Source organism: Chrysemys picta, chromosome 1 (genome assembly GCF_011386835.1).
Source record: "Chrysemys picta bellii isolate R12L10 chromosome 1, ASM1138683v2, whole genome shotgun sequence".
In the NCBI taxonomy this organism is placed as follows: Eukaryota; Metazoa; Chordata; order Testudines; family Emydidae; genus Chrysemys; species Chrysemys picta.
The window spans coordinates 158,294,416-158,307,466 of NC_088791.1; the positions used below are offsets into that span (position 1 = coordinate 158,294,416).

Below are 13,051 nucleotides of genomic sequence, written 5' to 3' on the forward strand. Positions count from 1 at the left end.
TTGCTGTCCTTGTGAAAATCCACCCAAATCTGGCCAAGTTAGAAGACCATGAAAAATTATAGTTTGCACATGCTCAGTAGAGACTTCTTATATTCTAGCAGCTAAACTCCTCAAATTCCACACCAGTCCAGGGCTGAGCAGGACTGTCTCTGCAACTGCAGCTCTGGATTGCTGCAGGCTGCGCCAGGTCAGGGTCCAGGTACCTGAACTGAGAACAGGGAGACTATTTCTCTGGCTACGTCTACACTGCACACCACTTGCAGCAGCATGTAAGGGATGTGTAGCTACATGCCAGGCTGCGTTCACTGCAATGTGTAGCTACAAGTATCAGTGAAAGGCTCTGTCAAGGGGGAGGCAACGGGAAAGAGATCTGGCAGCGGGGAGCTGCCAGTTACTTTTCCTGCTGCCTCCTAGCTACTGGAGTTTTTCTCTGTGGCAAGAAAAGGCTCAAGCAGCAACGAGCCATTGGAGCCTTTCCTCACTGCCTTCCCTCTGCCAGAGCCTTTCCCCAATGAGGGGGAAAGGCTCTGGCAGTAGGACATTACACTGCTAAAAACAGCATTGTAAATGGAGGAGGCATTGTTTGGGTGCATAGAGAGCTGTGTAGGGTATATACCCACTGGATTCAGGCATGTCCTTATCGCCTAAGCAGTGCTTCATTGTCAACACTTCTATTTATACCTGGGCCAGGGGGCAAACAGTGTATGTACTCTACATGCTGCTGTAAGAAGTGAGTAGACGTACCCTCCCTGCTCTCAATGACCTTCCTCCTGGAAGTCAGCATTGAGGAGGAAGCTCCAATTCGAATATAGATAGGATACAATGTGGACAAAGTATGTGTAGGGCAACATATTGGATGAGGAGCAGGGGAGAATTGGGATTTGCTCAAGAGACTGGGACAAGAAGACAGAGGAGACACAAACTGGATGAGAGCCCAGAGAGGGTGACTGGGCCTGGGAGCCAATGGGAACAGGAAACATCGGGGTCGCAGGGGTCACGACTAGAGGAAGGGGTAGAGAAAGATGGGATGAGGAGCCATGAAGTGGAGAGAACTGGGATGGGGAATCCAGAGAAGCAAGACATATTTCCTGGGCAAGGAGACTGGATCTGGCAAAGTGAGGAAAATAGGCCAGGGTGAGGAACAGACAGGACTGGAACAGGGACAGGTTGGAGGAGAGGAGGCAAAAGAGGTCACTTGTGTGGAATGGGTAGAAGAATCTGCGCCCACTGAAGAACACTGGCTCTCAAAGCCTAGAATGGAATCCAAGATTCCTGAACTTCCCGACCTCAGCTGTTAGCAAATATCTGTGATACCCATGGGCAAAGTGTATGTCTCATCCCCGCTAGTGCTGTGCCACAAAGAGGATAACAACTTACTACTGCTATCAGTTACTCCATCAGCTCAAATGGCAGAAGTCTGCATGGTGGTCCGCATGTCAAGAAAGATGTGGAGAAACTGGAGAGGGTCCAGAGAAGAGCAACAAGAATGATTAAAGGTTTTGAGAACATGACCTATGAAGGAAGGCTGAAAGAATTGGGTTTGTTTAGTTTAGAAAAGAGAAGACTGAGAGGGGACATGATAGCAGTTTTCAGGTATCTAAAAGGGTGTCATAAGGAGGAGGGAGAAAACTTGTTCACCATAGCCTCTAAAGATAGAACAAGAAGCAATGGGCTTAAATTGCAGCAAGGGAGGTTTAAGTTGGACAGTAGGAAAAAGTTCCTAACTGTCAGGGTGGTTAAACACTGGAATACATTGCCTTGGAAGGTTGTGGAATCTCCATCTCTGGAGATATTTAAGAGTAGGCTAGATAAATGTCTATCAGGGATGATCTAGGTCTTCTCGAGGTCCCTTCTAGTCCTAGAATCTATGAAAAGGTTCTACCCCTGCTGATGAACCATACAGGTGTCAATATGATGCCACAATAGAACTTCTGTCTTTTCAGTTGGCTTTTTAAAAAGCTTATGAAATTATGCCCAGGTGCTACGTTAAAAGGACATTGATTTTACAATGTCCAACACTCAAAAGTTAGGGCCAATCTACACTAGAAGTTCTACAGCAGCACAGCTGAACCAATGCAGCTGCACCACTGTAGCATGTCTGATGAAGACACTTTATGCCAACAGGAGAGAGCTCTCCCATCAGCATAAAACCACCTACCCCGAGAGGCGGTAGGTATGTCGGTGGGAGAAGCTCTCCCACCGATATAGCATTGTCCACACCGGCACTTAGGTAGGTGTAGCGTGTGTTGCTCAGGCAGGTGGCTTATTCATACCCAGGTTAATACCAGAGTTAAGGCTCCCTGTGCAATCTTAATTCGCTCCCTTGTGCACATGCATTATACTATCCTTTCATTACATGATCACAATGTTTTTTCCACCTCTGCCTCCTTTAGTGCACAGGATGGATCTGCTCTGGCAATGAATCAGGGTTGTGTAGTGAGGAACACTGCTGTCTGGAGGATCATTGCTTCATTTGCTGTAGATGCTGGAAGGTGTGGAGCGAATGATGCAGTGCATTGCCAGAAAAGAGAGGAGGGACTCGTGGTTAAGGCAGTTGAATGCTACCCTAGGGAACTGGATTCTATCCTTGGCTCTGCCACAGAGTTCCTATGTGATTCTAGTCAAGTCACTTAAACCAAAGCTTTTACAAGTGGTCATAAGTTGCACATTCCTCATTTTGTGGGTGCCTGACCAGAGATCTTGGGGTCAGATTTGTAGAATTGCTGAGCACTCACAGCTGCAACTGAAGTCAATGGGACCTGTGCTTTGAACATATAAATTACTCTATAATGCTAAGTACTCTAAAAACTTCTGATCCTAGTTGTCTCAAACTGGGCACACAGAATTAGTGGATACTTTTGACCTTAATCTCGCCATCTCTCTTCTCCATATCTGTAAAATGGGGATACAACTCCCTCATCTCACAGGTGTGTTGTGAAGATAAAATAATGTTTGTGAAGCACTTTCATACTATATCAATGACTGCCATAAAAAAATCCCATGGAAAAAATAATTCTGTCTTCAGAGCAGAATTCGAATAGCACGCAGTAAGTAAGGCATGCGAGGGCTACACATTGAACTATCAGGATAAAACAAAATATTGAATAGCTGCTCATTGAATAAGTACTGTATGCTGAATGAAGCAGGGGGCCTGTGGAAAAAAATAGTATATGATCATATAATTGAAGACTATCATAATGCATACACACAAAGGGGCCAAATTAAGGTTGCACAGGCAACTTTAATTCTGGCATTTCCTAACTTCTGAGTGCTTGACTTTCCCATCTTAAATAATGTTATTTTAACCTGTGTGGGTATGTTGTCTGTCTGTCTGTCAATCACACAGAGTTTCCCATTTTAAGAGACCCTGCAAAAGTCATCAGGAGTTTCGGTTTAGTTTAGTACCAATAATCAATCTTCCCCAGACATTTGACACATAACATAAACCAAACGTTATATGCAAACAAACACAAACATTTCCCCTTTACATAAATACAGATAAACTCAGTTCATCTTATTTTCACTGACAGTATAGTACTGATAGTGAATATTACTTTAAAAGGTGACCTGCATGGATATAGGAATAATCAGTTGTGAAAATGTGCTGAATCCTTCAAATAGCCAGGAGGGCTGGTATCCAACACACACAACTTACTTTCCCCAGGTTTCTATACAGCTATGATCTGCCCAGGATCACCATGGTGATGGGTCACCTCTGGAGATGGTCTCAAGGTGAAAGGTAATTCAAAGGGGAGATTCATGGGTTTGTTTTTGAACACACTGCAAAGCTGTCAAGAAATATTTTTTAAAATATTCTTACACCCTGTGGAAAATAAATGAGATTCCTAATATAGTGTTAGAATTACAAATAAAACACAGTTACTTTCAAGGCAAATTGGTGGGTACTTATGGGGCTTAGTTTCTCACTTCTTTTTCCTGTTTACTAATTGTAAAATCTGATTAGCTAGTAGTTAGTAATAATTTTCCAAGTGTGGAATACACTTAAAAATAAGATTTTCACACTGTTGGATGGGGATTAACACATGGAAAACAAATAAATTAGCAATTACCTTATCTATCTTTTATGGGAGTTCCAGAGACTTCATAATATGCTTGCAAATTTCCCATCCCTCTGTCCCTCTTCTCAAATTCTTTTGTATAACAAATGCTAAAATGAGGGAACAGTTAATTGTTCAGCTCTGGGCTATCAGATGATCTGGGAATATTGCAACTAGCTCACAAAAGGAACTCTGTGATTTGATGAATTCTGGGTGCCTCTGCAGCACCCATCAGATCTCCAAGGGAATGTCTACACTGCACTCAGAGATGTGATTGAAGCATGTATAGACATATCCAAATCCAACCTAGCTTTGATCTAGCTAGCTTGAGTACTAATACCAGTCAATGCAGGCTAGCTGCTCCGGTAAATACTTAGGGTCCTGGGTAGGCTTGTACAGCCCATGCTGAAGCATGTGATACTTCAGTGCTATTTGTGCTCTCACTGACTGAATTAAAGCTAGCTTGGGTATGTATTCAGGAGCTTCAGTCACAACTCTGACTGCAGTGTAGACATACTCTGAAGCAATTAAAAGGGCTCAACATCTAGCGCTATTTACTAATGTTTTCATCTTCTAGTCTACATTTACTACTTTTAAAATCCCAACCAGGTTTTTTTAGCTGGCTGAAATGGGAATAAGACAAGACAGATGGCTGTGATCAGACTATGATTAGAAGAAATATGTTTTTGTGGAGTGCTCGGTATGTCTATGTAATACTATTGTAGACAAGTTATTAATTCAGGTATAGTAAAACAGGAGGTTTGAGTTATTTTCCTTTAATTCTTATCTATATCTTCTTGTTAAGGTTACCTGCACATTTATAAACATCTTATTTTGTTACTGTAAATATTCAGTGAATAGATTTCCCATTCTTCATAAGAGTTTCAACTCTGTTTTTAGAATGGTGAGGTGTGTGTGATCATCTGAAGTAATGCTACTTACAACGACAGAGGTCTGATAAAAAGGTACCTCATCAAAATTCTGAGATGCATCTTACTGTAAAAGCATCTTACTGATATGAAAGATTCAAGGTGACAACCTTGAAGCGATAGGAAGACCATCCATTCTGGCGGGCAGATAGGCCAGCTCAGAAAAATCAAATTAAAAATACAGTATCATGAATGCAAACAGACATGCAGGAAAGAATGGGGGGCATTCTGTATTAAAATTTACACCAAAATTTTCCTTGTTAAATTCACATATGGTCACAACACATCTAAAATGGGAAACAGAACTCTGAATAAGGCTTTACACACACACTGATGCATTCTGATTAAATAAGCCACTCTGGGTTTGCTCAGCACCATGCGATACCTCTCCACATAGGAATGGGCCACTGGAGCCATGTGGTGGGCCTAGATATAGGGGTTGTTGTTGGGAGCTCAGCCTAACTCTCTCATCCCCCTTCACTGAGAGACTGTCAACTCATAGGGTTGCCAGCGCACAGTGAACTGCTGCAGCTGTGTCTCAAAAATGGGTTGCAAGAATATTTTATCCTAGATATTATTATGAAACTAACATAAGGGTTGCTCCCAACTCCCCCGATAATAGACACACACATTTAGTTACCTATGTAATATCTTGTATATACAACTGACAAGAAGTTGGAGTTTAAATTACATGTTGGAACTGGAGTGAAAAGCATCACTAATCTGACACCAGAACCGCTAGATTACAAGGCTACTATATACACTGGGCTTAATTCTCCATTGCCTTGCACCTTAAAGCATTCACCCTGGACAGGTATCAAGACAAAATAAGTTATTTATCCGGTAACAGTGTGGGGAAAGCGGTGTATTCAGAAGGTAGGAAGTGATTTAATACAAGTACTTCAGTTTCTGCTTTTTTCCCCTGAGTGCTACAAGCAATTCTCTAATACCAACCATTTGAAAAGTACCAATGCATTTTTCATCAAATGGGGCCTGATACTGCATCACCTACTCACATGAGAAATCCCATTAACTTCTCATGGGGTGCAGGATCAGGCTCTATCGCCACTTGCAATGGACATCTCTGGCCTTTCTACACGCAGTGGATTAAAATTTCTCCTGCCACTAAAAATTATGCTTCCCTACTACAGACATTGGAGGGCAGATTTTCAGAAGATGTTATCAAAGTCTACACCCACAATTTTAAGTCACTTGGACAAGTATATACCTGATTATACCCACAAATCAGTTATTCACATGTTCAAGTGGATTAAATGGCAGGCATAATAACTGACTGCCCTGTGGAGGCGCAAGAATGGAGAAGCCCAGCTAAGGCCTCCAACATGTATTATTATATACATATTATAAATTCAAATATATATTTATTGGCCTTTTATATCCACAGTACAAAACTGGATACTTTTTCTACACCAAAGGCATGCTTCTCATTTATACTGAGTCCCTTATTCACTGCTCTGGTTATGTCAAGGAACCTTAATGAGGATGTACATGTATTTGAACCCACTATAAAGGCCTTGTTACTCTGCCAGAGCTGGGTAAATGAAAATCAGATTCCAAAGGTATCCTGTACAAAACTACCAGGTAAGTTTGAAGACTAGAATCAAACAGAGCTTGTCTAGAACAGTAACTTCACTAGTAAGATGTTTCAGCATTGCTACTTTTACATCACACATTTTAGACAGACTTCTCAGGTTTGTAAGCAGTCTTATCAGCACTTACTCATCACCATTGAAAGTAACATTTGATTCCAGAAAATTGGTTTCTCCTATTAACATGCCTCATCAAACAGGTCCAACATTTTTACTTAATGCCTGGGGTCAGAGAAGATTATTACAAAATAAACATGAGAAATTAATCCCTCAAGCAACAAAGAAACCCTGCTACAAAGCAAGCTGAGAGAACCAATTTCTGAAACACTTAATTTCAGTGAATGTAACTGGAGAAGATATTGAAAAAACATGTTCATGCTTGGCTTGAATAAACTAATTTTTAAACATAGCACCACCTCCATTCCTATCTAAAAACTTCAATAGAGGGAGCCTAAAGTTCTTTCATCTCAGTTTAACACACTTCACCTGTCGCTCTGCAGTGTCTTCACAAAGCATGCACTTGCTCATGCGTATTGTGACAGATATGGCAAATTCCTGCAATATCCTAGGCAAACCTTACTGAATTAAGTTTAAGTACTTTAAGAGTTAATTCCATTAAAAATGCAAATTTGATGTATTATTGTGGGATTGTATGTAATGTCTCTAGGGAGGAGACATGGTTAAGTAAATTCTGGGAAGTGTTACGAGAGCTTCAGAGAGTTATTTGAAACAAAATGACTTTTTAAATTAAGCGAGTTTCCCAGGAAATCTCTATGGAGAGATGTATGCCAATGTAACTCTGTTAGTTATGAAAGTACCTACCTAGACTTTTGAAGGAGAAACACATTGTCTACAAATTACCTATTTCCAGATCAAAGACCCTGGCTCTATAAAGGAGGGACTAAGCTTTTCATGGGTGTGCTTGTTCTGATCTAACAGCTATTATAAACTTGTGAACACAGAAAATCCCCTTGGTGGGGTCTGAAAAACTCTATACCTGCCAGAGCTCTTGTTAAAATTGGGGTGATCTCTGGTATTCTTATTAGCATGCGTATAGGTTCTTTTATTATTTTAATATGTTTTCTCTGTAATGCGTTTGCCTTAAGAATAAACATGTATGTTTAGGAAAAGCTGTATGGTAATTTATACATATGGGCAACTATACTGTTTATAATCTTTGAAGAGAAGGCAAAGCAGCCCTGCTTAGTCAGTCTGATTTGCTGGGGAATTCACAGTGCAGGCTGGGAACTGTGCAGCCTGGAAAAAATCTGGTCAGGAGAGCGAGAGACACACACACATGTCTTTGCTCAAGAGATTTGATGGCTGGGAAGCTGGAAGCTTGAGAGTGGGTGCTCTTGCTGGACCACGGGGAGTGGGGGAGGTGGAGAGGGGAATGCAGGTGCAGTTGCCCTGCCTACCCCGTGAACTGTAAAACTGATCAGAACTGGTTACATAATGCAAAGAAGCAAATCAGCTGTTTCAAAACTGAAATGTCTGTACTGCCTTTTCTAATATACTGCTTAAAGTGAAACCTACACAGCAGCTGCCCCTTAGATATTTATCAGTGGGTAGAGAGAGTCCATGCTCACTATTCCATGTATAACTTACCTGTCGTCTCTCAGTTCTAAATACAATGAACTATCTACACAATTTCACATACAGTCTGCTCTCTATGAACACACGTAACTGTCATTCCAAAATTATATCCAGTCACACCAGAATACAAATCCCACCATTTCCATGCTAAAGGTGCTGTTGTAAAACATGCATGAGCTGATTTATACGGCCAAGTATGTCACCTGCAAACTAGTGGTTAATATCCAACACACTCAGATTTTTTCTTAAGTCTCATCCTGGGGTAAGTAGCAGCAAAGTGGTTTCAGAGCCAAATACTAGCTTGTCAAGCCTCATCCGACTCAGCACTTCACATTGTTTCTTGAAATGATCCTGCCTATAAAGAGACAGTGAAGACTGAAAAAAAAGAAGCGCCTCGATAAAGGAATAATGGGATGCATCTGCCTAATACCATTACATATATGCCTTAAGCTCAAATCGAGTGTTTGTACTGCATGCTAACTTGCAAAATGCTCGTGTTCGCATCAGGATTTTAAGGATGGGGAGGAGGGTCATTAGTGTAACTGCAGTGGCACTGGTGGCTAGCCACCCAAGTACATACTCAGGGGGTCACATAGGAATGTATGCTGGTGGCTAGCCTGAGCTGCCGTCGCCATACTGCTATTTTCAGATGCTAACTTTTGTGGAGCTAGTGCATCTATGTCTAGCTGAGCTGGGAATCGCACCTCCCAGCTGCTGTGTAGTCATAACCTTTATTTCATTATTTCCCCCTTCTCTTTTATTTTCCTTTGTTCTTGATGCTGTTTTTCTTTTAAGCAGAGAGACGAGCACAGAAGGAGGAGAGACGGAATAGTTCATTTTGCAAATGCAGAATGAAACTTACATTATGTAATCCTAGTCAGCTTTATTTCTACAGCTAATTCCATACATAAAGCATTTCTGAAGTCTATATAAACATGGAAATAGGAAAAATAGAAAGCTAAAGCAATGAGAGAGGCAGTCCTTGCTGCACACTGATGATGGGGTTGAGACCAGTTGTGGATTTAGGAAGAAGAACAGGACTAGCATATACAAGTGCTTTGAGCATATGTCAAAGAAAACCTAGAACCAAGATAGCAAATATCACAGCAGCAGGCAAGTGACATAATGATTAGTTTTGGACATAATTTCAAACCAACATAGTCATATTAAAACCTTGTAATCATATCTACACATAAAACATTGATCTATTCCAAATCTAAGTTCTTTTATTAACAAAAGGTGACCAAGTAATGTCAGATGTAGCAAGAATGAGAATAATGTAATGTTAAAATGATGGGTTGTTGCAAATACTGTATGTTAGTTTGCACTCAGGAAATTCAATTATTGCTTCAAGTCAGAGTCTCATAAAAACAGTTTCACAAAAGTTATCTTTTTCATGACAAGTTGTTTCAGAGAGAATAAGGCTAGCAAAATCAATAATGAAGAACATACCTTTTAGATATAAAAGGGCTTTGGTGAGGAGGACTTAATATATGACATGTCTGCAAGTTGGCAACAGATGATGAGGGTGGTTGACCTGATAGCAACTTGTCAGCATCAGATAAATTAGCATCTGTTATAAGCTGTCTCTTTATGTATTTTCTTCCAATTTTCATCCTCAGGACATTCTTCAAAATAACTTTGGGTTGCCTGCCATACATATAACAATACATGATAAATGCTGCACTGAAATCTAGATAAAGAAACTTTTAGTTGAATTCATGTAACTTAGTGGCTTGGAAACACCAAATATCATTACTACTAACAAAAGTACCATTTTGTTCATGGTCCTTTACCGACATAAGACAAGATCTCTCCACCAAGAAGCTTACAATCTACGTCAGGCAGCTAACACAAAGAACAATGACAACAGACCATGGGTAGGAAGTTGGGTAGTCAAGAGGAGACAAGGGGGAAAACCGACGTAACTTTAGTTCAGCGACACTATGTTAGCATATTGTTGCATTTAGACTGCCTTTGACATCTCAACTGAGGATTTATCATTCCCTGTTCACATAAAATTTATCTCAGAATAACTTCCATGCAAAATCTCAACACTGATAGAATTGCAGAGTGATCTTAAAAATTCTCCTAGGAACCGGAAGTCTCCAATAAAACAAATCTTATGGTCAATCACTCTGATTCACTTGCACCTCTAGCCATCAGCTGGCAAACAGTATATATGTAAAGCATGTAACGGACTCTGTAATTAATTCTGGCCATTTGTCACAAATCCCAGGTGTCACTCTGACATATATCAGGAGATTGTGAGGCTGAGAAGAACATCTACATGTGTCAGAAGAGATGAGCACCAAAAATAGGTCAATCAAAAACATCAAGAGATGACAAAATGCATTTTATCAGTGGTTCAAATGTACAAGACTATCAAAGTATTTAACATGTGTGATAACAGTCAATTTGCTATTTCAGGTTGCCAATAGCTCTCTTCCCTCAAACTCTGGTGCTTATGCTCTGCAGTTCCCATTGTGATTTCTTTCAGATGATTATGATGAAGTACAGCCACAGCCTTTTCTGAATTTGGTATGAATGATGCTGTCTCCTAGCTATGCTCTATAAACACCTCCCTCTGTCTTCTCTCTCTGTGAATTGATCCACCTGGGTCACTTTCCAGCATAGCATGTTGTGGTGTCTGATGTCTTTCTTTCCACTCCTGTTCTGCTGAGAGGTACAAAGTCCTTTTCAAGGGAGCCTTGGTGTTTGCAGAGCAGCTGTCAATTTGCCAGAGCTGACACACAGGTGGTCTGTGATGAGAAGTAAGACTTGGAAGAGAGTCAAAATCAGATCCAGAAGAACAATCAGAAGAGGAAAGAACTGTAGACAGTTAGATGTGAATGTGTTTTCTTTTCACCGGAGTGATGAAAAGCACCCATCTCAGAGAGTCCAATAAGCTGGACCAGAATTAATCAAGCTCTAGACACCAGCTCATCAGAAATCCCACAAGACTGTGGTTGGTACACACAAATTATATGATCCAAAGTGAGTCACAAGAGTAAGGCTTGTGATCAAGACAACAGGTAACATCTACAATGTAATAAGGAATACTTTCCCATAAAAAACAATTGCAAGCAAATGATTATGATTTTTAGTCAAATGAAGCAAAGATCCAGGACGTTAAGACTTAATCAGTATTGAACAACATACCTTTTGGATATAAAAAGGCTTTGGAGAGGAGGATTTAATATTTGCAATATCTCTAGGCTGGCAACGGATGATGAGGGTGGTCGATCTGATTGCAACTTGTCAACATCAGATAAATTAGCATCAGTTTTAAGCTGGCTCTGTGTGTATTTTCTTCCTATTTCTGTCCTCAGGACATTCGTCAACATAACTTTGGGTTGCCTGCCATACAGACAATAAGACATAATAAATATAGTGCTGAAGTCTAGAGAAGGTACATGAATTCAACAAAGTTTCTTTAAGAACTCTGTAGTCCCTGCAATAACACTTTTCATCTTGGCTAGAGGTATATTTGCTCAGCTGATGACTTGCAAAACTGCTCGTTGTACAGATGGAGAGTCAAGACTGATTATCTTGGGTCACACCATCCCTTTCAGGATTTTGCATTCTGGCATCAGTGACTAGCCCAAACACAGGTGCATGTACGGGGGTAAATTTTTAGTGCAGCAAAAACTCCACACATACTGTATCACCTCTATTAAAGTTCACAGAACTGGTGGCATCAGAGCCTCAAACTGCACTGAAACTGTAGATCTGAGCATCTTCAAGACAGACTGTACCAAAGGGCGAAAACAGGGGGTCATACTGTGGCAACACTTTAAGGACGATAAGGCATTTAGCGGCTCATGCACCGATTCAAAATGAGATTTTGCAAGAAAATTATGCTATTACCATAGCCAAATATTTTGTCAGATTATCACCTTGATTTTTATGTCCCAACATTAAAAGTTACTGGTCATCTACCTTTGAGAAATTGTATGTAATTATAAATTACAAGGTCAGTTCAAGTTGCTTACATGAGTTTCTTGACACCATAAATGACTGTTTCTTGGGAGCAACTAGTCCTGGAACCCACAGGAGGAGAGGCAATTATTGATTTAGGCCTAAGTGGAGCACAGTATCTGAATATGGGTGAATATAGCTGAACCACTTGGTAACAGCAACCGTAATATAATAATTTTAAACAGCCCGGGGGGGAGGGGTGCACCACAGCAGCTCACCTCAATAGCAATTAATTTCAGAAAGGGGAACTACACAAAAATGAGGAAGCTAGTTAAACAGAAATTAAAAGGTACAGACCCAAAAGTAAAATTTCCTGCAAGCTGCATGGAAACTTTTTAAAAACACCATAATAGAAGCTCAAATTAAATGTATACCCCCCAAATCAAAAAACATACTGTAGTAAGAGGACCAAAAAAGTGCTATCATAGCTAAACAAATTAAAAGAAGCCATTGGGGGGGGGGGGGGGAAGCACCCTTTAAAAACTGGAAGTTAAATCCTATTGAGTAAAATAGAAAGGAGCATAAACTCTGGCAAAATCAAGTTTAAAAGTATAATTAGGCAGGCTGAAAAAGAATTTGAAGAGCAACTAGCCAAAGACTTAAAAAGTAACAGCAAAATTTTTGTAAAGTACATCAGAAGCAGGAAGCCTGCTAAACAATCAGTAGGGCCACTGGACAATCAAGGTGCTAAAGGAGCATTCGAAGAGAAGGGCATTGTGGAGAAACTAAATGAATTCTGTGTATTAGTCTTCACTGCAGAGGATGTGCGAGAGATTCCCGCACCTGAGACATTCTTTTTAGGTGACAAATATGAGCAACTGCCCCAGACTGAGGTGCCAGTGGTTTTGGAACAAATTGATAAATTAAACAGTAATAA

The 13,051-nt window shown here is 40.4% G+C and overlaps 2 protein-coding genes across 14 annotated transcripts in view; one reads left to right on the forward strand and one right to left on the reverse strand.

Annotated features, from left to right (window-relative positions):
* Positions 1-13,051, forward strand: part of LOC101940241 (putative protein ARB2BP) — a 260,593-nt gene that overhangs the window by 219,526 nt on the left and 28,016 nt on the right. The gene's annotated exons all lie outside the window — the stretch shown is intronic.
* The window catches only part of SENP7 (SUMO specific peptidase 7), a 79,372-nt gene that overhangs the window by 44,230 nt on the left and 22,091 nt on the right, over positions 1-13,051 (reverse strand). For 9 of the 13 annotated variants that reach the window (XR_010599492.1, XR_010599491.1, XR_010599493.1 and 6 more), the window contains exons 5-6: positions 11,356-11,553; positions 9,646-9,843 (exon numbers count right to left, since the gene is read on the reverse strand). The exons of 3 other annotated variants lie outside the window; for them this stretch is intronic. Coding sequence is in view for 7 of the 10 variants with exons in the window: in XM_008162779.3 (XP_008161001.2) it covers positions 9,646-9,843; positions 11,356-11,553 (396 nt within the window). In the remaining 3 variants the exon portion in view is untranslated. The remainder of the gene's footprint in view (positions 1-9,645; positions 9,844-11,355; positions 11,554-13,051) is intronic. One more of the 13 variants, XM_008162823.3, reaches the window with a different exon arrangement.